Here is a 26,406-nt window from a genome sequence, read left to right as displayed (position 1 = left end):
CGCTCTTCTCTCACATCCATCATCGCGGAGTCCTCCCCACCCCTCCTCCTTGACACCTCCCCCTCCCCAACAACATAAACAGTTCTCGCGGTCCCTACCATGGTCACCTAACCCAACCGACCACCTTCTTTCAAAACTCTCAGCTGCCCCCATGACCACCCTGGCCTCACTCCAATTTGGCTTTCACGCTGCAGCCACAATGATTGCTTTAAACACCACCTTATGGTGTCACCTTCCAGCTTAAAACTTGTCCCTTGCTTTTAGGATAAAAAGCAAAATACTTGGCCTGACTCATCAGGTCTCACAGCAGCATCTGGCCCTGGTTCCTGACGCCTCCCTGCTCACTCGCTGTGATCCTGCCATTCTGATTTGGCGTTTTGTGTGACCTTGTTTCATACACACTCATATAAGATGCACACAGCCGCCGCCTGGGCTAAGAAACAGAACAGGGCCCAGATCTAAACCTCCCACCAGGGTCCCTCTCAGACCACGCCTCCCTCTGCCCCTCGAGGCCAGGAGTAACCATCTGATCATTATTTCTCGCTTTTCTTTATATTTTTAACACTCAGAGTTACATCTCTATAAAACAAAGTTTAGTTTTGCCTGCTCTGGATTTTATTTAGCTTAATTGTACCATAGATAAGTTTTGACGGCTTGCTTCTTTGGCCCTCCATCCATACCGATGCGCGGGGCTATGGTTGGTGCATCTTCATGGACGCGTAGTATTCCAGTGAGAAGTACCCAACACTGGAGCATTCTGCTGTGGGCAGACCTTAGTTTGTTTCCAGCTTGGAGCTTTCGGAATGAGGCAGCTGTAACCCTTCTGGAGTACTTTCAGTGTCTGGGGAGCCCCAAGTTTGGTCCTGCCCCATGGCCCTCAGTTTCCCCTGCCTCCCATCTCCTCGTGCCTGGGCCCAGGTCGCCTTGCTGTTGATTCTCCTGATGCTCCCATACCTCGCAGAGAGAGGTTCACGGGCATCCTGGACCCAGCCTTGTCACAGGGATGACACATGACAAGCCAACACTCACTCATGCGTTCACTGATTCATGTGTTAGCAGCTTCTGGGGGCTGGCCTCTAGCGCTGCAGAGTCAGGGTGCAGTCTGGAGGAAGAAGGCATCCGCCCAGACAGGAAGCGCACACCTGGGACAGCCAGCTGCACCAAGGGACACAGCACTGTGGACTCTCAGACTCCAGGTGATGATGCTCAGCCAAGGGGCGCAGGAGCTCCAGGTGAATCCTACTCCTCCTGACCCCGGGGGTTCCACCCTCCCCCACGCCCCTCCCGTTAGCCTCTGCTAGGAGAGCAGCAAGGGGCTCTTAGCAACTGAAAGCGAAGGCAGAAATGGAAATTGCATGAAAAGAAAGGGAAAGAAAGCAGCTGGTGAACACTGCCAACCATTTGGTGTGATAACCCAGGGCTTCAGATGATTACTGAAACCAGCTTTCATTTTGATCTTTTCATTTCTTTTAATCTAGCAGATAATTAGAGGGAAATCAAATCCATCCCCAGAGCCAAAGATCAACCTGTCACTGCTGTAGCTGTCTTCCCACTTACTTAACCACCTCCTCACACTTTTTTTGTAATAGACGCACGCATGCGCGCGCGCGTGCGCGCGCGCGCGCGCGCACACACACACACACACACACACACACACACACACACACCACAAAAACCTCCAGGTTACGTATATTGTTCAATTTATTTAAATATATTCAGATTGGACACTTCCCATGACAAGTAGTCTCTTAGGAATAAGCAACAGTTTCTTTCCCTCCCTCCAAATTAAGAACTTCCTCATTGCTTTGCAGATTTAAAAACATCAGACTGAAAACTCCCTTTTATGGATGAAGAAGCCACAGTAAGTAGAAAGGGGGAGGTGACTGTACATTTACGGCTATAAACGGAAGAGCCAGGATTCACCCCACAGCATCTGACTGCAGCCCTGTCCCCCCACCCTGCTCTCACCTATGTATGAACAACAGGAGCCGATCTCCCTCCCTCCTTCCCCAGCAGCTCTCTCCCAAGGCGGTGTGCTCCTTGTAGAGAGGCTTGAAGCCCAAGATGCTAGAAATAAACCAAACCCTCTCCAATAGGAAGGCAAACTCCAATCCAGCCGTCAATGAAAACGTTATTTACAAAGAGTTGTTAATAAGGCGACATTATGGTCCTATCCAGTGGAGAAAAATAAAAGCAGTCTACAAAAATTATATAGATGGATGGCCTCCACTATAAAATATAGATGAATATTACACAAATTTTTATTAACTGAAAAATTAGCAAAGGTTAACTTTGAGTGGCTGAATTGGAGGGAGACTTTATCCTCTACACGTACTTTTATGAGAAAAAAATTAGTTAAGAAATGGGCAGCAGAGAAGCAGCACCTTTCACACTAAAATGCCTTTCGGGAAGCAGGACTGGGATCTGGTCTGCCAAGGAACCTCCTATGGGCTTGCCACGCTTGGATTCCCAAAAAAGGTCTGATATCAACGATTCACACGGTTCCACCTAATCCTTGGCCTGGCCTGCCTTCTTCCCAAACTTCCACCTCGCCCCCAGCGGGGGACACACAACTGCACACAAACAGTGTTCTATCTGGTGCTGTTCCCTCTTGTCCCATGTGTGGGTCCTGCTTGAAGCTTCAAGGAAGCTCTGGTGACAGAGAGAGTGCTAAGTACTTTCAGGTCCATCCTCACAGGGTAAGAGCTGCACGGATGCTTTGAATCTCAGCCTGTCTCATAAGTGGGGTCATCTTGGGCCTGTCCCTCAACCGCTCCAAGCCTAAGAGTTCTCATGTGACAAACAGAAGTCTTCATGGCCCCTGCTGCATACAGCTGTTATGGGACAAAATAGAAACAGATGCAAATATTTGTCACCATGCTGACCACAGTAAGCACCCCAGAAACACTTCCTTATGAAACAGGCCAAGCAAGAACTATTATTCATATATATATATTTCTGCTTTGGCCAAGTAGAACTGGGTACTAAAACTTGGACTCCTGAGCCCAGACCACACCGTGTCCTTCCAAGAAGCTAAAAGTTCCTGATTTTAGAAACACACAAATGTTCAAAGCTTATAAGGAGCAACTCAGAAAGACATTTCCAGACACATTAGCTATCCCACCCCTGTGTGGAATGACTCTGGGAGGGCCCATGCAGAAGTCAGCACTGCCATGTCCCCAGTAATGGTGACTGACTGGCCATATGCTTGTCTGGTTTCCCATCTGCTGCTCACACAGGCAAGAGGGAGCACGTGCCTACCTGCCGGGAGAGGGGCTGGGTTTCTGCCTAATGGCCCTCTGAAATGACACTCTCACATCAGCTCAGGAAATTCCACCTTCCCTATAAGTCTTGGAAATGGTTCCCTCTCAACAGACTTCATGCAAAAGAGGCTTTTAGTGGTTACTTCTGGCTTAATGTTTCAACATTTCCAAACGGAAGAGACTCATCTTGTTTTCTTTCTTGCACGTAGAACAATACACCTGTCATTAGTCATCTTCTCGCCAACCTTCCTGGAAAACACAGGCACATTTTTCTAGTTTGCTGACGGCCACCTGGACCCGAGGTCCTTGAGGCAGGGAGCTAGTGTATCCCTAAGCCACAAAGTCCTAACCTCAGGCAAGTTGTGTGGAGCCTCGGTGACAATGGGACAGTTTGATCTTAAATAAACAAACTTCTGGACCCTCCTCCAGGCAGAGTGCACATATACACAGAGTGGTGTGCTGTTTCTGGGCTCAGATCTTCTTATGGTCTTCATGCATTCCCAGGGACAAAACAAGCTGTGACTTCTTTCTTGCCACTCAAGGCTCTCAGATGTCCCCTCTGGTCTCCAGGTTTCCATCAAGCCCCCCCCCCCCCAGCATCTGCCTCATGCACCTTGAATTCTTCAAATCCCCCCACAGAACCCGGTGCCTGTGCCTCCTTCAACAGAGTGCCCTTCCTCTCCTTTTTGTGTTTTGAATCCTGCTCACCCTGTAAACCTCAGCTCAAGGGTCATTTCTTCTGTTTTTAAAAATTCTTCCCATCAGGAAATAATCTTCCCTTGGCAATTTGTCTTTGCATTAACTGTTCTTAGCACCTTTCACCTTATAAATATTCATGTGTGGGTCTTGCCTCCCCTTCTGGCCTGTGGGTTCATTCACTTCTATAGTCCTCCCCTTGGCACACAGTAAGTGCTCAATAAACACTCAAAGTAAATGAACTCCTGTTTCTCTGATCCACACATGGCGCAAATGAGATGCAAATGAATATGCAAGGAGTCACCTCTCTGTGACCCAGACTTATAATTTATATGAAATCTTCAAAGGTGCTTGGGGTCAGTGTGTGCTGATCTATAGGGTCTGGCCACAGAGGAATCCTTGGCATCAAATGAACCCCAGAATTTCAAGGGTCAGCTGTGCACACATGGGTGGGCCATCTGACAGGACAGTTAGATGATTCTTCTGGAAGAAAGATAATGTCCTTTATTTATGATGGCATGCTTAGTGGAGATAGTTGGGAACGCAGTTTCCCTATCATTGGGGGGATTTCAATAAGAAGTACCACTGACTTAAGGGGCAGGCGCCGGGGTCTGGAAATTTTCTGATTAATATACTTTTTCTATTCTTCTATATTATTGGACGAAGTCATATTCCTCCATCATATAAGGCCAAGTCATGGACCTCAACTGCTTGAACATTCCTTGCTCTGCATTCTCTTAGAATGTTCCACCCTTCTCCTCCTTGTTATATAGAATCTACCTATTTGGGGGATTCATCTACTGGTTCTAAACATGGCTCAGAATCAAGGTAAGAAGGGAAGCCGAAGCTCCCAGGAAAACCTTCAGTAGACAAACATCTCTGACTGGGACCAATGGCGCGCAGGCAGACTGACTTCTTCCTCTACAACAAACCCGGTTGTTATGGTGACAGGAGGTATGTAAAACAGGAAGGGGATTGTGAAATGTAACCATAGGAAAGGGGGCTTCTGGGCCTTATATAAGTCATTTTCTAAATAGATACCTTTGAATAAGAGGCCAGCGGTTGACAACCCAGCTCCCAGGCACCGCGAAGCAGCGTGAAGCCTACAAACCCCCTCGGATTTCGCCAACCCTGTCTCTGCCTTTATTTATGTTACTTTGGGGCTTTATGATCCTAAGAAGGGGCTCCAGTTACCAGAGATACCTGTGTTCAGGAAAAGGAGCACAGTACCAGAAAAATGACTCCCCAGGGGTAAACTGACCTTCCAAAATTTAATCAATTGATAGAATAATTACCTTGCCTTAAAAAAACAGTTGGGGAATGCAATTTATTCACCTCTGCTTCTGCTGGGTTTTAAAGAAAAGTCAGACTCAGGCTATCCAAATATCTGTTGATTTTCCATATTTTCCCCCTTATCCTCAAAGCAAAGCTTTGAACGTGCAGGAGGAACTGAGGCCAGGGCAGCCCGTGGCAGGCGGAGTGAACACTGGGGAGAAGCATGGAGTCCAGATCCAGCTCCTACTCTGCCAGTGAGACGCTTTGCGACTTGAGGCAAGTTAGTGACCTTCCTTACACATGGTTCAGGGGGGGCAGAGCCACTGTGTTCACATCTCAAATAGGCTGCCCCGGGAGCTGTGCGTTACCTGTCTCCATCAGCATGATCTTAAAGAAAAGCTGGATAGACCACTTGGGAACTCCAAGAGCCAGCACTTGTCTAAGGCTCTCAGATGTCATGAGTCCCTGATGTGCGTCATTTATGCCACGGCCATGACAGTCCATATTCCCATTTTACAGACAAGATCTGAGAATGAAGCAACTTGGCCACATCCACAGCACAGTGGTCAGAGATGAGAGCCTTCACCTCAGCATGGCTGATCCTCCCTTAGGACCGCTTCCAAGAGATTTTTCAAACCAGGGAGCTAACTGGCATGATGGTATCTAAGATCTGCACTTCTTTCAGGAAAATGGAGGAATAAATCAGAGGCTCTAATACCTTCTTATAGCAGGGAAGACCCTGTCCCTTAAGTGAAATCTTAAGTAGAGAACTAAAATATAATCACTGCAGCACCCTTTGGCGGAAAAGGGACATTCCACCCAAATGTCCAACACTGACAAATGGATGCCGAGATTTGGTCTGTCTGCCTAGTAGATATGGTCTGTCTACCATGAGGAGGACTGAAGTCCTGGCACCTGCTGCACCACAGGTGACCCTTGAGAGCATTGTGCTGAATGACGGAAGCCAATCACCAACGGCTGCACAGTGCACGATTCTATTTACATGAAATATCCAGAACAGGGAATCCATAGCAGATAGGTAGTTGCCAGGACTCAGGAGCTAGGGTGAGGTGGGGGAATGGGGTGCTTAATGGGACGGGTTTTCTTTCAGAGTGTCAAACATTTTGGAGCCACGTGGAGAGATGGCTACAGAACATTATGAATGTACTAAATGTCACTGGGTTGTACTTTTTTTTGTGTGTGTAGGGCACTGAGGATTGAACCCAGGGCCTCACACATGCTAGGCAAGTGCTCTGTCACTGAGCTACACTCTTAGCCCCCAAATGGTACACTTTAAAATGGTCAATTTTACAATGGATGAATTTGGCCTCCATATAGATGATGTTTCCAGAATCCTGCCCCATCAGCCCCCTTCCCACGTTCCTACAGTGCCTGCACAGAACCCTAGTATGGAAATCAAGAGAGTCACTAGATAATTGCTAAATGTTACCATAGTCAAAACAGTTTCACATGGCAGCTGTCTTTGTCCTTCAGTAACCCAAACTGATTTCTCCTAACCCACCAAATAAATATGGCCCAGTGACGTCTTGTTCCCTGGGAACAGAACCTCCCATTGGTAACCAGCTCCAATGTCAGTTCTGGACCCCAGTGATCTTACAGCTCCAGTTTTAGGATATGTCAGTGGTTCTAAATTTAAAATTCTACATTAAGAAAATCAGGAAAGAGAATAAGTATTATTTTTGCTGTTTGTTTCATGTCTAGCAGATAATTGTAACACTGATTAGTAAAATGAGCACACTATAAAGTGCTTACTATATATTAAAACTTTTCCTCATTGTTTCATTTAATGTCATTATCCCATAACTGAGGCTCAAAACAACTATGCAATATCCCCAAGGTCTCACCACCAGTTGATGACAGAGTCAGGATTCAGATCTCAGTCTATTTGGCCCAAGAGGAAGTGCTTTTGACCATGCCATGGTGGGTATTTGCAGGGTCAATTCCTCTCCCCTTAGAATGCCTGGGGACTACTTTTATTCCCACCAAGAAAAGGACCCAGGCTATAAGACCTGGAGGTGTGCAGAGATGTAACACATGGATACATGTCTGGTGCCCCCGGAATGTGTCTCTGAATCTTTCCAGAGTGGGCTGGGAGTTGGGGGGTTCAGGGCATCTATATGTTCTCTCAATTTGCATGGGGCAAGGGAAAACCCACTTTAACAGTCTGGATGACAAACAGTCCCCCCAAGGAGGAACTAATGAGGGACATTTGTGATCCCTTTTGCTACAGAGCTGGAGGCAAACCTAGGATTGCATTTGTTTTAAGGTTTAGGTCAGATCCCATGCAAACACTAGAAACTGCTACTAAAGGTAACTTTCATCCTGGAAGTCTATGTGACATCATTTAATGCAGGTGGAGTGACACGGTCTCAGAACAGGACTTAGTATTCAGCATTACAACACTGCATTTTCTGTGGGCATAAACCTGGTGCTTTTTCAATTTATTCTTAAAACATTTCTAGACAAAGGAGTTGAGAATAATTTCAGCCCTTTACTCTGCATGGTAAAGTTCAAATGAATAATAATAATCCCTTATGCATAAATGCACTTTACAGATTACAAAGTGCTTTTATAGATAACCATTGCTGGGTAAAAAATAAAATAAAGTGAAATTAAGGAAAAATACCAGTAAATGGCATTTAGCTATTAAAATGTACCCTTACATTGTGAGTAAGAAAAGGGTGAGATGAAAGGGGTTTTTTTTATATTAGAATTGAAGTCAGGTTCTTAAAGTTCTAACTGTTCCTACTTATCAATAAAAAAGTCAATGCATTTTAAATTAAAAATGAGATGCTGCTACTTATAACTTGATAAATTGTAAAATGCCTTTTTCATCCCTCCCAATCAATGGTCCTGTGTCCCACTGCTATTACACCGCAGACCTGCTGCTCATACAGATTATATAGGTGTAGGTAAAGGAATACAACCAAAAAAGAGAAAAAGAACGCTAATTTTGTTTAAATACCATTAATTGCGGAATACAGTGGAAACCTCCCATCTCTTCACGTTTGGTGGAGCGGTTAAGAAGGCTCAGGCCACATCTGGTTTTTGAACTTCTCATTCCCACCCAAAGAATCAGAATGAGAATGTGTCAAGGTCATCCTAAAAATAAACCACACCACCGTGCTATACTGGCATAGAAAGCCACCCAAATCTCTCCAAGATCAATACTTTTTTGAGAGATGAGCTTTACAACTATCTAACCAAATTGCAACCGACCATTGCTTCCCCCAGGGGATGGCATGTACATATAGGTGGCACATTGTTCCACTGCCCTCAGGTCTGAGCAGCTCAGAGGATTGTGCAGCCCTGACACACCACTGCTTTGAAGCCACACCTGGCAGGACTGGCCCACACTAACCACACGTGGAACCTTTTCAGCGAGGGTCACCCGTGCTTCACTCAGTGAAGAACTCACTTGGGAAGACCTTAGCTGAACAGGCACCGAGAACAGGGCGAACCCTGCAGAGCGCATGTCCTGTAGGCGCAGTGCTGCTCACCCAGGGCTGCGCAGTAGGATCATCTAGGGAACAGAAAAATATGTGACCCGCCCCCAGCCCAGGCCAGCTTCTGTAAATGGCGGGGGGGGGGGGGGTCCCCACACTGGCATTTTGAAAGCTCCCCAGATGGTTCCAATATGCAGCCGAGAGAAGCACCGCTGTAGGGTGGCCCTGCCGATATTTGGGCTTGAGCCCAGTTGGAGTTTCCTCAGTAGAGGAACCTGCAAAAGAGCCCTTGCCTGGGGAAGCCGGGATCCCCCGGGTCCTGAAGCACACCTGAGAATGGCTTATGTGTCTGGGAGCATTTGGGTTGATCTGATATATCAGGGGTATGGGATGTGCTCTGTGAAATGCCTGCCTTTGTTCTTTCTGCCCAAAACATGAATAATGATATTTACTTAACTACCTTGTGACAACCTGGAATTTGGCAAAAACAGAATGAACAAAATACCCAAGTGAAATGTCATTCATTTCCAAGGCAGGTGGGGGGCGGGGAGACATGGAACATAACCCATCCAGTGTCCCCACATAACGTCCCACTGGGTGGATGAGGATGGAGGCTTGTAACCAGTAAGTACCACACAAGCGTCAGAAGTTCATCACATCATTTTTGGCAAATTTTGAAACTAAAGCAGCTTACAGGCAAGAACGTCAATACTGTGAAGAAAATCAAAAGGAAGTAACTAACTACATCCAGTTATTTGTGGCCTCTTCTGCATTTTTATTCCACCTTTTCTGTGCTTGAGGATTTCAAAGAAAAGCACCCCAGGAACAGTGGTGTGCATGCCCCTATCACAGAGGGAAAGTGAGTGCTTTGCGGATTTAGATAAGAGTTAGAAATTCATTCTGAACCCCAATTGTCAGATTAGTCCTGACTTTGAGTCACTGGTTGCTTGGAGGATTATGTTTATAAAATGAAAAGGTGATTTATTCCATTGTTTATTATGCAAATCTCATGTGTTAACAGGTTCCTTTAACTCACCTGCTTAGGACACAAAACAGTTAGGAAGCAGAGTTGACAGAAACGAATGACAGAAAATACTTACCGGTTCTCTTTCTTCTTCTTAAGTGGGTCCATGAGGCGCAGCGTGTCTCTGATCACAGCCACTTTCACCTCCTCATCCACAAGGCTGGGGACATTTTCGAACACCCCTGGAGAAAGCTTGAATGGGTAAGGATTCCGCATTACAGTGGGACCGTGATTCAATGCCAAGCGGCTATCAGTATGCCATCCTCCAGCTAGCCCGTGGGGTTGTACTGTTTTGCTTGTGCTAACTATAGAGGAGAATTTTTAAAGTGCTCCCTTTATACTACCTTAGGAATGTCAATGCCGTTTTGTAAATTAACATAACACACCAAGAGAAGAAAGAGCACTGTGCTTTTCGGATGTTCAAAATGATACATACTCACTGTGGAAAAGCTGGAAATAGAGAAAGGGGTTAAGAAAATTAAAGGAATCCAGATAATTCCCCCAAGATCCAATACTAATATTGGGAGTATTTCCTTCCGGTTTTTTTAATGCATTTTTTGGGGGGGCGGAGAAAAATATGACTGTTAAATGTACTATTTATCTTAGTGATTTGAGCATGTCGACATGGCTAAATCATATTCATAGAATTTCAATTAGTTCATCTCCTGAGGCTAACTAATTAGTTCATGTCAAAACTGATGGAAAGGCTCAGCTGCTTCTAAGTTTCCAGACCTTAAAAATGGGAAGAATGGCATGCTGGGAAATTACCATAGGTCGGAAAGGTCTTATATTAATAGACTCTGTTCAGAGCTCAACAGAACGAAAATGATTTCACTCGAATAGAACTTTGCTGTGAAAATTCGAGAGAGCTGAGTCTTCTGTAGCCAAGTGGACACCTTGAGAGTTAGAACCCTTGGTTTTACCGCAATATAGTCAAGGAGATGCTCAGAGTACTTACTTCACACTCATGTTCAATCCTCATGCTGGGATTTGCATTTACTTCAAGTAGGATGGGCTTCAGATTTTTCATCAGGAGAATGTCAAAGCCTAAGATCTGGGCAGAATAAACATGATTCAGAATCACTCCCTCCAGCCCCAGTTTCTTTGCAGGAACTGAGTATGGTCTTCGAGTCATTGAGGGGGAAAATAAATTCAAACGTGGTCCCCAACTTTGGCCTTGACCCTGGCTGCTCTTGTCCACGGTCCCTGCTCCTCTGGGTGTGCTTGTCAGACCAAATGGATAGCAGAAAATTTTATAGAAACCTTGGTAATGGGATGCGTTCCCATCGTGCATTTCAGCACTATCTGTGTCGTCCAGAGTGCTGTAAAGCGATGACCTCCGTCCTCTTTAACAGGGTTTTTATTATGTTAAGGATTAGTGGTAGTCCATCAATTTCTCCCTCTGCCTTTTCTTCTGCCCTCCTTGATTAAGTCGCTTCTTAGCTAGATCTCCGAAAACCTCAGGCTGCCTTTCTTAACCTAGAGTACACATCACTGTCATGCAAGGAACCCTTTCAAATCCAGCACACTCCCCACCCCCACCTGCTGAATCAGACTCGCTCAGGGGGGTCCAATCAACCCCTCCGGTGATCCAGATGTGTCCTGATAGTTAAGGAAGGGGCTGTGGATTAGGTACCAGTGACTATGCAGTGCACCAAGGCCTCATCCGTCATCTCATTGAATCTTCATGATGACGTCTTTGAAGGAGGGACTGTACTCCCCAATTTACAGAAGCAGAAACTGAACCTCAGGAAAGACCCTGGGTACCCCCAACCCTGCCTACCTAGTAAGGGATAGCCTTGGCTTTCCAGCCTAAGCAGACTGATTACACAATATTTGCCACCCAGTACAGGATAAAAACATGGACCCCTTGCTGGAAAAGTCTTAACAATTTCATGATGAGGACAGCAGCCTAAAGTCAGGACTGAAGCCATTTCTGAATGTGGGGCACTGTGTGGTAGCTCCACAGACCACCAGCCCTTGAAGTGGCCCCTGCACCCCAGACCCCGCGCAGCCCATTTGTTGCATGCCTGTCCTTGACTTCAGCACCTGCCTGCCTTGGAGAGATCTTCCACCGGCCACTCTGGTTTCTTTTAATTCCTTAGGAGCCCTACTGTAGGTGGGGCTCAGCCACCACGTGCATCCTCATCTCTCTGCCTTAAACAGCCCTTCACCTGGATAAGTCCTCATTTTTGAGATCCCTGCTCCTAATGGGAATCTGACTCGAACGACAAGGACTTCAGATTCTCAGAAGGACTCTCATTATCTCTAGAGAAGTGATAATGTAGAAAGTTTCTAAACATAATTATACAACCCCGAAGTCCTAAAAAACAAGGTGGAAAATAAAAGAGGAAAAAGAAAACAATACGGTTGTAGACTCCCCTCCTCTGTGGACTCCAGAAGAAAAGATGAGGGGAATCCATTTACTTGTCTATATAGAATATGCATTAGTTAAATGATAATTATTAAACTGCAGCTTCATCTATATTAATGAAATCCAAGCCTGGATGACCATTTCGGGGAATGATTCAAGATGAAATTATGTTACAATGAAGGGCAATAAGGATGAGAAGTTGGGAAAAGTCATCCTCACTCTATTTTTCTTTCCCTGGTCATGAAAAGGAAGGAATGGAAATTCAGTAGAAAATGTTCCATGTATTATAGATCCGCTTAATAATATATGACAAGTGGGTATGAGTGATGAGGCCTTTAAGGGACCTTGGTGACATCATCAGTCCAACTTCAGATCTGGTCTGAGACGTGCGGCAGTGATGAGGCTACAGAGAGCAGCAGGCTGTGGTGCCAACATTTATCATCTTCAGTCATCAGCTCTTACTTTGGGCTACATCTTAGAAGTCTGGGCCTGAGCTTTCTCAGCCTGGAGGACTCTTTGTAGCTCCATCCCCCAATGGATCCATAAATGCAAATCATAAAAATGCTGGGAGCTGGAGAAGGATGTGGTGGTACCCTTGTCTGCCATATTAGCCTGTAACCACCGACATTATATTTCCCAGAACCTGAAGTTTGATGTATATATTTTAATGTGTTTTGTCTTGTATAGGAATGCTTTGGAGTTAGAAAGACCCAGGCTCACATCATCTCTGTCTCTTACACTAATAGCTAGTCTCTCTGAACCTCAGCAATCTCATCTGAAAAACGGCTCCCAGAGTCATTGGTAACAGAGGTGAAAAGTAACATCTAGGCCTATGCTCATCATCCAGAAGGTACTCAATATATGCTAAGTCCCTTTCCAGTTTCCTACCAATTTCACCAAGAAATGGGATTATTGTCCTTTGAAATCATAAGGAGCTGTCCATATTCTGGATCTGCCTTTAACTTGTGTGACTACAGGCAAGATAGTTGGTAGCTATAAGCCTTAGTTTCCTCATCTGTAAAATAGGAATATGAATAGCACTCACTAATCTTCATTAATTCATTTGACAAGTATTTACCAAATGCTTTCTATGTCCCAAGAAAGCTTCCTGTGTTCCTAGCTGCTGGAAATATCACAGTGAACTAGGAGAAGTGCCTGGCCTCTTAGAGTTTACACTCTAGTAGGGAAGACAGGATCAAATAAAGATGATGCAATGGAAAGCATTTTACACAGTGCTTGACACCTAGTATGTGTTTAATGAAGGACAGCTTTATTATATTTTTTCACAAGTTCAAGGAAATATGAATTATTTTCCTTTCAAAAGATCAACGAAATATCCAGTCATGGATAGGTATGGATCACAGTAAGCTGAATCACAGAACTGGGCTTATATTTGATCTTGTCATATAATCCCAGAAAGTCTCTGCTGGGAAAAAGAATTGGGAATTCACTTGGTCCAGTTTTTTTTTTTTTTTTTTTTTTTTCAAAATGGGATTCTCTTCTGGGAAAGCAGGGAGGATCAACGGTTACCTATTTTTCTATACGAGGATTCCCAGGGGGATACTTTCAAATTTTATTTTTGAGAAACCACTAATGTAGTCACCTGTAGTTTATAAAGGGAAAGACATCTCTCTAAGTCTCTTTAACAGTGGCAGAGCAGGAATTATCAAATAGAGAAATAATTTTTTTTTTTTTTGGTACTGCGGATTGAACCCAGAGGTATTTTACCACTGACCTACATTCTCAGCCCTTTTTATTTTATGTTTTTAGTTTGAGACAAGGTCTCACTAAATTGCTGAGGCTGGGCTAGAAATTGGGATCCTCTGGTTTCAGCCTCCCAAGTCACTGGGATTACTGGGACCCTGAGAGACAACTTTTTAACCATGTGAAATTCTACTAACCTGAGAAATTCCTCCAGCAATTATGTGTTGAGCATCTTTTACCAGAAGGGTTTCCTGGGGGATTTAAAAATAGCTATCCTTCTTGACTGACCTCTAGGAGCTTCAAATCAAGTTGGAAAGGGCCCTGAGCAGTTAATTGTAAATTTATGCATAGGCTCCAAGCCACAGTCCAATAAGAAAGAATTCTCTCCTGAGGCCCAGAGCTATCCAATCAGCTGGAAGTTCCCAGACTCCTCACATTTGACATATCCAAACTCACTACCTGCAGTCAGCAGTCTCTATCATGGTCCCAGTGAGTCCCATATCGCCTAGTATTTGTGTCTTCGTGCAATTCCTCCACCCACTTGAGTGTGGGCTGCATCTAGTGACCTCATTCTAACAAACAGAACAGGGCAGGCAGGATGGGATGTTGCTTTTAATATTAGGTTATAAAAGAGCTGTGGCTTACATCTTGGGATGCTTTCTTTCACTCTGAGGAAAGTCACCTGCTGTGTGACAAGGTGCCCTATGAAGTAGCCCAGATGACAAGGAACTGATTTCTCTGGCCAACCTGAGGACCTGAGGCCTGCTAACTGCCCTGTGAGTGAGTTTGGAGGAGGATCCCCAAGCAACTTTGGGATGGTGGCAGCTCTGGCTAGCCTGAGGTATTGCAGCCCCATGGGGGACTTTGAGCCAGAGGCAATTAGCTATATATATCTAGATCCTTGATCCACAGAAACCGTGGGATAGTGGATGTTTGCTGTTTTAAGCTGCAAATTTGTTATACAGCAATAGGTGACTAATACACTATCTTCTTTATCCGAAATCAGCTTTGCTTCCTGTATTCCTTATCCACATCTCAAACATCTCAGTCCAACAAATCCAAACTTCTCTCTTCATCCCTTACAACCAGCTGGTCCCCAACTCCTGTACGCTCTTCCTCCTAAGAGCTTTCTAGACATGGCCATCGCCACTGCTCATACTCTGTCGGGTCTATGCCACCTCTCACCTTTTCGCTGCTCTTGGACTCCCCACTTGAAATCATCTGGCACAAGGCGATGCCAGAGTAATTTTTCTAGAACACAAATAGAATATTAATAATCCTCTGCCTAAAATCTCTGCCCACAGAATGAAGCTCAAGTTGCACGGCACGTCTTACAGTGTCCTCCAGGACCTGGAATCTGTCACTCTCCAGCTTTATCTCCTCCCCTCACTGCTGCACACCTTGGGCTCTGACTGTGCTGACTGCTAGTGGTTCCAGGATGCTTTACCTACCACTCTCTGCCTCTCCACTCCTCTGCCTGGATGGGGTTATGTCTTTATCTATCAAGTATTTACTGAACACCATTAAATACCAGGCACTGTTCTAGGCACTGGGTTAAAGCCATGTACAAGGTAAAGCTGCTGCTGTCTTGGGGCTTATATTTTAGAGGGTAGAGAGTCCACAGGCAACTAACAGTTAGAGCCAGGTAAGAATGCACAGTGACACAGTGGATAGAGGGGAGGGTTAGGGTTCTAGGTAGGACACCAGGCAAGGTCTTTCTAAGGAGGTGGCCTTTATCATTCCATTGTCCTCTGGCTTGCACAGTTTCTGGTAAGAACATTATGGTTATTCTTTGTTCCTCTGAGCATAGTGCATCTTTTCCTCCTGGCTGCTTGGAAGATTGTCCTATCACTGATTTCCCACAATTTTATTATAAGGCTTGGTGTGTGTGTGTGTGTGTGTGCGCGCGCGCGCGCGTCTGTCTGTCTGTCCTGCTCTGGGCTTTTCTAGCTTTTTGGATTCTGAGTTCATAGTTTGTATCAAATTTGAGACATTTCAGCCATTACATCTTCAAGTATTTTTCTCTACTTTCTCTCTTCTCTTCTAGGACCCCAGTTACAGAAATATTAGACCACTTGACATTGAACCACAGTTCTTTCCTCCTGTCTTTTTCTTCTGTTTAGTTGTGGATGGATTCAGTTGCTTGTGTCTTCAAGTTCAATGTTGGTTTCTTGGTTTCTTCTTCAGAGTCTTGCTCGCTAATCCATCCACTGAAATTTTCATTTCAGAGAGTCTATTTTCTAAGAGTTCCACTTGGTTATTTTTGATAGCTCCCATTTGTAGTCCATTAAGTCAGTATTCTTCTTAGGAATTTTGTACATATTTAAAATAACTATTTTATCATTCTTGCCTAGAGTTTCATCATTTCTAATATCTTGAATCTATTGAATGATTTCCCCCATGGTATAGGTTACTTGGTTTGGGTAATGTTTAGTGATTTTTTAATTGGATAATGGACATTGTTGTATTACAATGCTAAGCATCTGGATTTTGTCTACCTTTTAAAGTGCTAGTCTTTGTTTTTCAGTTATTCACAGATCATTCTGACGCCTTCACATCCTGTTGTTTAAGGTTGAGGCAGAGTTCTTTTGGAGTCTTGACTGAATGCTTGCAGAAACCAACAAAGCCTCTCTACTCCAGCCATTCATTCAGAACCGGGAACCGCTCCCTCCCCTGCATGAACTCTGGGTGTTGTTCAGTTTATGAGTTCCCTGGTCATTCTTTGTCCAGTTTTGTGGATTAACACTCCACAAGCCCCTGGTCTAGGACTCCACAAAGACTCACAGGGGAATCATAATGATTCTTGGAGCTCTCTTTCTGTTTAGCCAGAAACCCACCCCACAACTTCCATCCACTTTAGCCTTCCCAAACTTTGATCTCCATCTCCTCAATCAAGGTCACTAGGTTCTATGTAGGTCCCCCACTATGTCCCATGTTCCAGCCATTGCCTCCAGATGAAAAGCTTGGCTTTCGCCCTTTCTTGAGGACCACAGTACTGAGTCATCAACTATTGTCCAAAGCCTAAGACACTTATTCCATGTACGCATTCATATATATTTCTGGTGGCCTAGTTGTTTACAGAAGGAGGTAGAGTGTTCCGTCTTTGTTATTCTATCCTGACCAGAAGCAAACATCTCAGGAGGTGACATATGAACAGGGCCTGAGTGAAGCAAGACAGTAAGCCCTTTGTGAAGAACTGGGGAAGAGCATTTGGGGCAGAAGAAACAGCAAAAACAAAGGCCACCTATGAATGACTTCAAGAAGTGAGCAAGAGGGAGGGGGAGAGCAGATGAGGTCAGACAGAAACACAAGATGGATGCAGACAGCAGCTGGTAGCTCATGGCAGGGAGCTGGGATTTTAAGTGCAATGAAAAAGCCATTGGGGGATCCAGCAAAGGGAGGAACTTGATTCAACTTACATTTTAAAAGAATCTCTTTGGCGACAGTGTGGGAAATCAGCAATAGGTAGTGGGAGTGGGAAGAAGAATGTTAATTAGGAGGCTATCCTAGTATTTCAAGTGCAAGGCAAAGGCTGACTCTGGGTGGTAGCAGAGGAGCTGGTTAGAAGGGGTTCCATCTGGAATATTTTAGAGTGCATTTGCAGAGTTGCTTACGGATGGGATGGAGAAGGAGGGGAATAGAATGATGACGCTAGTTTGGTCTGAAGAAATGCTGCTCATTTACTGAAATAGGAAAGAGAAGGGATGGTAGCTTTGGGAGGAAACTCAAGAACTTGGCTGTGGACATGGTTTTGGGTGCTCACCAGCCATCAGAATGGAAAATTAAGGTGGGCCATTGGGATACACCAAGGAGAGATCAAGACTGGGAAGTATGGCTTGAGGACCAGTGTTGTATAGCTGGTTCTTACAGCCAGGTCTGCATGAGCTCATTTAGTGAGTGACAGTGGATAAGAAGACAAATTTCCAAGGACTAGGCCCCAGGGATCTCCAGCTTTGCCAAATCCAGAGGCAGAAGCTGAAAAGCAGCAGCCCATGAGGTAGGAAGGAAACCAGGAGAACATGATACTCTCACCTCCTGCCCAGTAAGCTCTTCTTCATTCCCTGAGCAACATAGCACATCTCCCCCTCTGCCTCAGAAGCCTCCAGAAGCCTCCCAGCACTCTGACAGCAAGCTTACAAAGAGCTGTGTCTCTCATGGGTTGGTTTCCCTCAGTTGATGGAGCAGTCCTTAGGGGAAGGGGCCTCGCCTTATCCACAGCCACATGCCCCACAACCAGCCAAGGCCTTGTCTCAGCAGGTGCCCAGGGGACATGTCAGAGTCCAGAGGAAGACAAACTGGGGATGGGCATTCCAGGCAGAAGAAACAGGATGAACAAAGGCCACCTTTGAATGACCACAGGAGTGAGCTAGAGGGAGGGTGGCAGGAGGTGAGGTCATCACAGTGGTCACAGAAGCTGTTACAGGGAAGGCAGGATGCTGAGCAGCACCTTGCAAGATGTGAGCAAAACAGGAGTGAGCAGGACAAGTTGGCCCTGAGAGAAGAGCATGGAGGGCAGAACTAACACCCACGACGGCCAAGAGACTGAGGGCTCAGGGGCAGGTACAGGGAGGCTAGGATGGGGCTGGGCTTAGCGGGTAACAAATACCAAGCCAGGGGCTTGGGATCGAAACTATGCTCCTTGGAACACCAGTGCTCCAGGTATATTTAAAATGTGAATATTTCATGGTTTCCTAGAATTTCAAGGCACTTCTTCATAGACAAATTTGAGAACCATTTTTGCAATAGATAATAAGCAACATACTAATCACACAAACTGTCATTTATTAAGTGGCCACTCTGTGCTAGTACTGTGCTAACTGTTCCGTACAGCTTTGTCTTATTTGAGCTTATTGCTCTTACTTGAGCTCTGGGAGGTGACACAAATACGCTCTCCACTTGAAGATAAGGAAACCTGGGCTAGGAGAGGTTAACTTGACAAGCTTACCAGCTGGAGTTGCTGGAAGGGGTGGCTGGGATTCGCTCAACCCTGGGGCATCGGAGAACAGAACGTTAGCCCTTGACCAATGTACCATGTCTTGGCCTCCTCCCTGTGGGGTGTCTGGGCTGCAGGGTTAGGAGGAGGTCCCAGAGAGCAGAGAAGTCGAGGAGGGATATCTTAGGACCTAGAAAAGGTGTCTCCTCCAGCCCTCCAAGGAAAGGGTCATGGCCCAGGACAGAATTAGACACGGGGGCAGGAAGAAGATCCAGCACAAGCCACAGAATGGGAAAGAATGCTTTTGAAAGCTGATCTGGAAACCCTCCCTCTGTGTCTATATTTCTGCCACATGAAACATCTACACCCAGATGGACCTTGCTCTTTAAGCCAGCGCCGCACCACTGCCATCAGAAGACAGGCGTGAGGACGTGTTGCTGGGGCTGCCTGGGCAATGACAGAGGACAGGCTGGAATGACAGGGCAGCCGTGTTCCCAAGCAGCAGATTACAGGAACCCTGCCCACAGCCTGAGCAGTGCCAGCCGCTGCTCAGGGCCATCCCAGTTTCCCAAGTAGCTATTGTGGCTATGATTGGAAAGGGGTCACGGTCACGTGGTTCAGATAAATGTAATTTTGTTGTCTAGAGAGAATGTTCTGGAATGTTGTATTCCGGGCCAGGTCCAGGCTATAAGTGAGAGGAACTGCCTGGCAAAGAAATAATTTATTGTGTCTGTGCAGAACATTATAATTTGCAAAGCCCTTTGGGATCTTTACCTCTTTTGAGATGGACAACAATGTCATGAGACGGGTGAGGAAACTCAGGCACCGAGAAATCAAGTGATTTATGCAAAATCACATGGTAATGGATGGCAGAAGCACACCATGCCACTAAGCCTTTGTGTTCTAAGTCAGTTTGGGTCTCTAAACCTCTACTAACAAGTGCTCTACTGAGTGACAAAAATGAAGCAAGCAAGAGAGGACTCCAAGGAGAAAATGATAATATTTTCTCTCAATCTCTGTACTTGAAATGCGGGGTAAAACAAATTCCAAACATCTAAAACTTTATACACAGGCAGAGTGTTTTCACCTACATTATTTTACGATACCTCTAAAAAGGCAGGCAGGGAAGTGAGTGAAGGTGATTTACAGAGAGAGAGAGGGGGCGTGGGGGGTGGACACAGGGTGGTAAAGATTCAGCTGGAGAGCGCTTTGCATCTGGCCCATGCTCCTCCTTTCTCCCCAGGCCTGGAAGCATTTAGTGTGGGTAAGTGGTGGAAAATGGTCACAAGGCTGTGGTTCCGTTTACTAGACATGATCTGTCCAAACCAGCGGCTCCCTCTGTCTGCCTTGCAGTCCCCCACGGTGTGGGCCCCTGGTTCCACCCCGATGGCTGCCCACTGTGGCCTGTCCACAGCAAGACAAGCAGCAAAACAGCCATCCTGGCCTTCCCCCTGCCACTCTGACCATGCCAGGGTTCTGTGGCTTGGCTGTGCTTGCCGGAGCCCACATGATACTCCTGGAATAGCTGCCACCGTCAAACAGATGCGACCACACATTCCCCCAGGATGACCCCTGGACGCGTCCACATTGCAAAGCTCCCCGATGCCCTCACTTTTTGGTGGCATGGGTCAGGACTTGTTTCTCGGGCCCTGCCCCTAAGTGCTGCTGGCTTAACCTTCCTAATGTCTTAAACCATCCACCTGAGGGCTGAGTCTGGCATCCTGCCTGCGACCCAAAGGCTTGAGGTCCAAGATCTCTGGATGATGATTATCCTCGCCTGGTACTGGTCACTTCCTGAATTCCTCTCAAAGGCCTCTGCCAGCCTGCCTGGGAGCCCTGATGCCTGGTGCCCAGCCCCTAGAGGAGCCTCTCTGGGTATGGGGCTGCACTTGAGGACCAGTCTCAATGATTGCCTGTGAATGAGCACCCCGTCCATTGGAGACACTGCCCCATTCCTTCTCTCTTCACTTTGGGTTCCTCCTGCTATAGCCTGGAAACACCCAATGTCCCCTGACAGAAGGGCTCATAGACACACCGTGCATGTCCGGCAGGCAGTATGACAGTGCAAACAAGGCAGGACCAACAGCCCCATTGACACGGATGGACTTTTGAAAAATTGCAAGTGGTGGACAGGAATGTTGCAGAAGACTCCAGGCTTTATAATAGTGTTTTTATAAAGCTTAAAAGCAATCCGAACAAGACAGTATAGTGGTTAGGAATACATTCGCGCATAATGAAAGTATTTTTGAGAAGCATGGGAATGCTAAACATAAAATCCAGGATGTGGCTGCCTTGAGGGTAGGTGGGGAAAGGGGGTGGGGGAGACATACTAACCCAAGCTCTTGGGTTGGGAGGTGGCTGGGGATGAGCATTTCATTCGGCTTCATGGCTTACAAATGTGTTCCATATATTCTTTTTATATACACATCAATTGCTACAAAACAACGTTAGCGTAGATGGAGAGGGGCCCAGAGGGGCTCTTCTTGTCTTCTCTTCCCCATTCTGTCTTATCTGCTGGCAGAAGAGAGTGCCTACTAGGGCCTATGGTCCTTGTTCCTGTCCCACCACCCTGGCAGCTGTGACCTGAAGGTGTTCTGCGTTCTCCATTTCCCCCCTCCCACGCACCGGCTCATTGCTAAAAACGATTCTCAGGGAGTCCCCAGTACACCTGCTGGCGATGAGGGGCAGCTCAGCAGCGTCCACGCAGCTGGCCCTTCCCGTGTCTTCTCTGAATTCAGCATTCCAGGATCTCCTCTCCTGACCCCCTCCTAGATCTCCACACCACTGCTGGCCTCCTTCGCTGGCTCCCCCGTCTCTACCCAGTGGTGCCCATCACAACTCTCAAGAATTCCTCTCTCTTTCTCCAGCCCAGACCTCTCACTCCTGAATTCCACCCCAATACCCAATGTTCCAGCCACCCTCTCACTGGAGTGTCTCGCAGGCACTTCAAGCCTAACTCCTGGCCCCCCACCAATAGCCTGGTCCCCTCAGGTGGCCTCTGTCCACCCACCCAAGTGCCCAAGCCACTTGAGAGCCCGACTCCGTTTCTCCTGTCCCTCTTTGCCACCAACTCTTTTCTTCCTCTCAATCCCATCCTGTCACCAAGTCTAGCCATCCAACCGCCTTAAATGGCACTGCCATTGATCCTCTCCATCTCCACCAAGACTTCCCAACCCAGCCAGCACCTCCCTTGCCTGTAGGAAAGCAACTGCCTGGTGTCTTCCCTGCCCCGGGCCTGGCCTCCGTCCATTCCTGCAGGTGCTGTGTTCTTTGGAGCATGCACTTCTGAGTACAGCCTGTCCTCTGGTGGCCCCCACTGCCTCGGGCTCTCCACTACTTGTCCTATCTACTTCTGCCACCTCACCTCCCTCCACCTCTCTGCCTGAAACCCCCCACTAGACCCCACCCCTCTCAGCGCCCCAACTTACCACGCTTCCCTCTTCCCTCTAGGGCAAAAGCAGGTCTCCCTCAGAACACTCTGCCACCCCCACTCCTTCCAGCCCTGCCTGCTTCATCTCCTCCTTCAGGTCCCAGTTCAACTACCATTTTCTCTGGGAAGCCTTCCGTGACCACTCCCCACCCGGAGATGTCAGATGCACCACATCTCACAGCACCCGGGACCCAGGATGTGACTGATTTGAGTCTAGCACTTGCAACACTCTATAATAATTGCCTAAGTATTTTTCTCCCACTTTTGAGACTCTGTGTCAGCCAGCAGGAATCTGACCTACTGTCTCACTGGTACCAAGACAATGCATTGACCCCTGCTAAGTGGCGGCAAAAATTGTCAAATGAAGGTATGAAGGTACAAATGGCACCCTGCCTCCCGTATGGTGTCCCGCTGAATTCTTACAAGAATCCTTTAAAGCAGGTACTGTTGGTCTTGTTTTATAGGCAACAGAAAGGAAGTGACTTACTTATCGAGAGTACACAGCTAGTGAACAGAAAGCTAGAAGTCAGGCCCAAGTTTTAACACCAAAGCCCACACTGGCCACCATCCTGTCCCCACCTGTGATCATCCCCCCCAGCCCCTGACCCCTCATCCCATGGTCAAGCCAGGGAGCCCTCCCTAGGCCTGGCCTGGTCAAGCCCGGGAACTCAGAGCAGGAACTGGCAGTGGTTACCTGGAAGCAGGTGGGCCCTGGCCTCCCTGTGGGGATGTCCGACTGGTAGAAAACTTTGAGCTCTGGAGTCAGGGCGATGACAGTCTTGATCACCAAGGAGATGATGTCAGACCAGACCTTCTTGATGTCAACACCTTTGGAAGACAACTTACAAAGAATGCTGGAAAAAGTCCTTTTGCTGCCTGTGCTGGCATTATCCGAGTGGATGAAGTTGCTGCTGTGGATATTCAGTGAATAGTTGGTTAAGTGCATAAAGACCCGGTGCAGATTCTGGGAACTGGGCTCCTGATATGGCTCTGTACAAAATCTAGAGAGTCCATCTTTGGCTATATAAATCTCTAAGGGGTCTAGGGATTTCAGCAGGACATACAGACGAATGTCAAACTTGAGCTTGTCGATAAGGAGAGGTTTGCAGATGTACTCCTGGACAACTGCTGGCCTGGTCTGGAGGGTCCCAGTCAGCCGGATGTCACTGGGGTCTTTAATGAGGTAGATTCCATCACCCTGACAACCACCATCAGGTTTCACAATGAAAGTGGGCTTCCAGGAGGGGTTGTCATCTTTGACCATTTGAATCTGGGAGGGGGAAAAAGAATGGTTAGCATTACTTTCTTTTCCTCTCTGGATCCCCAACACAGCAGGCCCTCGGGGAAAACATTTGGTGGACAAGGAACAAAATGATCCCCGCCTACTGAGTACTCGCCACGCATCTTCCACAGGGATGGCTCAGGGAAGTTCTGAGACAGTGGCGTGACAACCGTCCTCAATCTTCTGCTCCAGAGGGAGAAGGAGAGTACAGGGGTTGGCAGTCACAAAACCTGGGTTCAAATCTCATTTTGCGGGTTATTACTCCTCCCTGGAGCAAGCCATATACCAAACAGTGATGTTTATGAGAATATTCAGGGTGGTCAAATGCCCTTTGTGAATGCCCAGGATGTGCCAGGTACTGCACTAGGCAAGTTATCTCATCTAACCTCATAAGAACATGGCTGCTCCCTTTTTACAATATTGGAAACAGACAGGGTGCCCCCACTGTTAAGAATGGGTATTGCAGTCAGACTGCCTGGCCCTTCCACTTAACTATGTGACTTGAGCACCTGACAGAAGTTATCTGTGCCTTTGTCATCTGCTAAATATGACTTGGCTGAGGATTAAATGAGAAAATACATGCAGCAGGCTGTGAAAGACGACCAACCCCCCCCCCGACTACTATTATTAAAAGATAAAATTTTTCTGCTAATCAGAGGTGGAGGGCAGAAATCTAGATCAATGCCTCTAAAGCCCTTGTACCTTCCTCTGTACCACCATGTCCCTGTCCCCTCACTTCAAAAGTGATGTGAAATTGCACCCTCACCTGGGCCAAGCATAACACCAAGCAGAGCCGACGCACAGGAAGTGCCCATTTTATCACTTCCGTCCATTCCTAAGTTCAGCTAGTAGACTCGCCCGTCCTTCAGTCTGCTGAGATCTCTTTGAAACTAGATTTTGTCATCCACAATATTTGCTTTCCTTCCAGCTCCGGGACAGCAGGACACTCAGTAATTAATTATCCAGGCCCTTGAGCAGCCCAGGTCCTGACCTGCAGTTGGGCCTCATTTATACACTCCTGATCCCTCCAGTGCTGTGGACTGAGTGTGTTCCCCAAAATCCATGTGTTGAAAACTTGATCCCCAAACTCATATGTGAAAATGGAGCCTTGCGTGAGTGAGCTTCACTTCACTGTGACAAAATACCTGAGAAAAGCCACTTAGAGGAGGAAAGTTTAATTTTGGTTTGTGGTTTCAGAGGTTTCAGTCCATGGTCACTTGTTCACGCTGTTGGGGGGCCCTGGTGTGAGGCAGCACACCAGGGTGGAAGTCCGTGAAAGAGAACACTGCTCACCTCATTGCAACCAGGAGTAGAGAGAGAATAAGAAGAGACTAGGGTCCCGGATCCCCTTTAGAGACGCGCCCTCAATGACCTCACTTCCTTCCACCAGCCCCTGCCTCCTAGAGGTCCACCCCCTCCCACAGGCTGGCCAAAAAGCTTTCAACAGATGACCTGTAGAGGATAGTGACAGTCTAAATTGTAACAAGCTTTTAAGGGATAATTAGAATTTTATAACATCATGAAAGTAGAACCCATAACAGCATTAGTGGCTTTGTAAGAAGAGGAAGAGAGACCCAAGCTAGCATGCTTGCTTGCTTTGTCTCACTCTCCACCATGTTATGGTGCAGTGCGAAGGCCCTCACCAGATACCAGCACTTGATGCTGGACTTCCCAGTCTCTGTGACTGTAAGAAATAAATTTCTTTTCTTTATAAATTACCTAGTCTCAGGTATTCAGCTATAGCAACAGAAAAAATGGACTAAGACACCAGACTTTGTGCAATGCTCCGGGCAACTATGGAGAATGGACGGACCAAAATGGCAGGAGAGGAGGTTTTCACCAGGAGAGTAGAGTCAGAGAATGGAAAGGTGGAAACAGAGAGGAAGAGAAAGCCATAGAATTTGTGGCTTCTGGCATGTAGCTGAGAGCAAACCCCGGCCGGCAGAGTGGGTGGCTTGCCCTGGTGCTGCACCCTGAGGCCCCCACCTTGGCTGTGTAAGCCTGACCCGGGACATCTGTACTCGGGATATACTTATCTCTTTGTCCAGCCCATATTTCTAAGTGAAGCTTTTGCCAATTCCTCGGGCACTATCAGTTATTCCGGGCTTGTAAAAGATCTTTAACAATGGAGAAACACTTAAAGCCTTAATAATGGTCCACATCAATTGTTTCCCCTTGTCAGCAGGATTCGAGAATGGGACTTCACAAGAGATCAATGCCAGCCTCCCAGGGCCTTCCACGGAGCCCTTCGTGCAACTGTGACCTTGACGCTTATGTAGTTATTTAATATTCATCCAAAGCATTCATACACGTGGCGCTTTACAGTAAATATGAGAGTCCCGGACAAATGGCAGTTATGGATCAGGAAGTGAAAAATGTCAAGTTTGCGCTGATGGCTAATTTTTCCCTCTGGAAAGCGTTTGCTGAGCCAAAGATACTAACAGCTCAATATATTATGAGGAGCGATATTTTCTCCTTTGAATTCAGTGTATATGCCTTAAATAAATTAAACTGCCTGGTCAATAGTCTCTGTCATTCATTGCAGTACTGAATATTTCTTCTGCTCTTTGCCTGAGTAGTGACTACAAACCCAGACTATTAATACTAATAGAATCATTGAATTTTTAGACTTGAAAGTATCCTTGGAGATCAACATCGTCCAATCCTCTCATAATTCAAAGGGGAAGCTGAGGCTTAGACAAGTGACATGACTTGCCCTGGGTCCCATAACTGACTAGCGGGATGGTTGGGCTGAAAACTGAGGTTTCCTGATCCCACCTCAGATTCACTATATCCACTTTTGCCTTTGGTAAGATAAGATTCTCTTCTGATTATTACAGGGGAGACTCTCTCAACATGTCAGGCAGTAGTGGTGTCTGAGCACTGGCCTCACACCAAAGAGTTTGGCCCCTTGGAACTGTATCTGTGGATCCTGAGCTGGCCAGTTTTCTCCAGTTT

The 26,406-nt window shown here is 46.6% G+C and overlaps 1 protein-coding gene and 1 long non-coding RNA gene across 6 annotated transcripts in view; one reads left to right on the top strand and one right to left on the bottom strand.

The window, feature by feature from the left end:
• Positions 1–26,406, bottom strand: part of TTLL11 (tubulin tyrosine ligase like 11) — a 240,160-nt gene that overhangs the window by 127,670 nt on the left and 86,084 nt on the right. For 3 of the 4 annotated variants that reach the window (XM_081311491.1, XM_081311493.1, XM_081311494.1), the window contains exons 4-6: positions 22,861–23,436; positions 10,684–10,779; positions 9,802–9,917 (exon numbers count right to left, since the gene is read on the bottom strand). In XM_081311491.1, the coding sequence (XP_081167617.1) occupies positions 9,802–9,917; positions 10,684–10,779; positions 22,861–23,436 (788 nt within the window). Of the gene's footprint in view, positions 1–2,797; positions 2,835–9,801; positions 9,918–10,683; positions 10,780–22,860; positions 23,437–26,406 lie in introns of those variants that run through there. The other variant, XM_081311495.1, reaches the window with a different exon arrangement.
• On the top strand, positions 1,061–25,870 carry LOC308658750. Of its 2 annotated transcripts, none has more exons than XR_014024234.1 (5): positions 1,061–1,196; positions 1,812–1,861; positions 4,733–4,913; positions 9,825–9,926; positions 25,631–25,870. It is a non-coding gene; the product is annotated as an uncharacterized lncRNA (long non-coding RNA). The 2 variants fall into 2 exon arrangements; XR_014024235.1 differs by having other exon boundaries at positions 1,061–1,232.

The sequence above is a fragment of the Spermophilus citellus genome (genome assembly GCF_964194105.1).
Source record: "Spermophilus citellus genome assembly, chromosome: 2".
NCBI lineage: Eukaryota > Metazoa > Chordata > Mammalia > Rodentia > Sciuridae > Spermophilus > Spermophilus citellus.
Note: the sequence above shows the minus strand (reverse complement) of the source record. Positions and strands in the feature narration are given on the sequence as shown.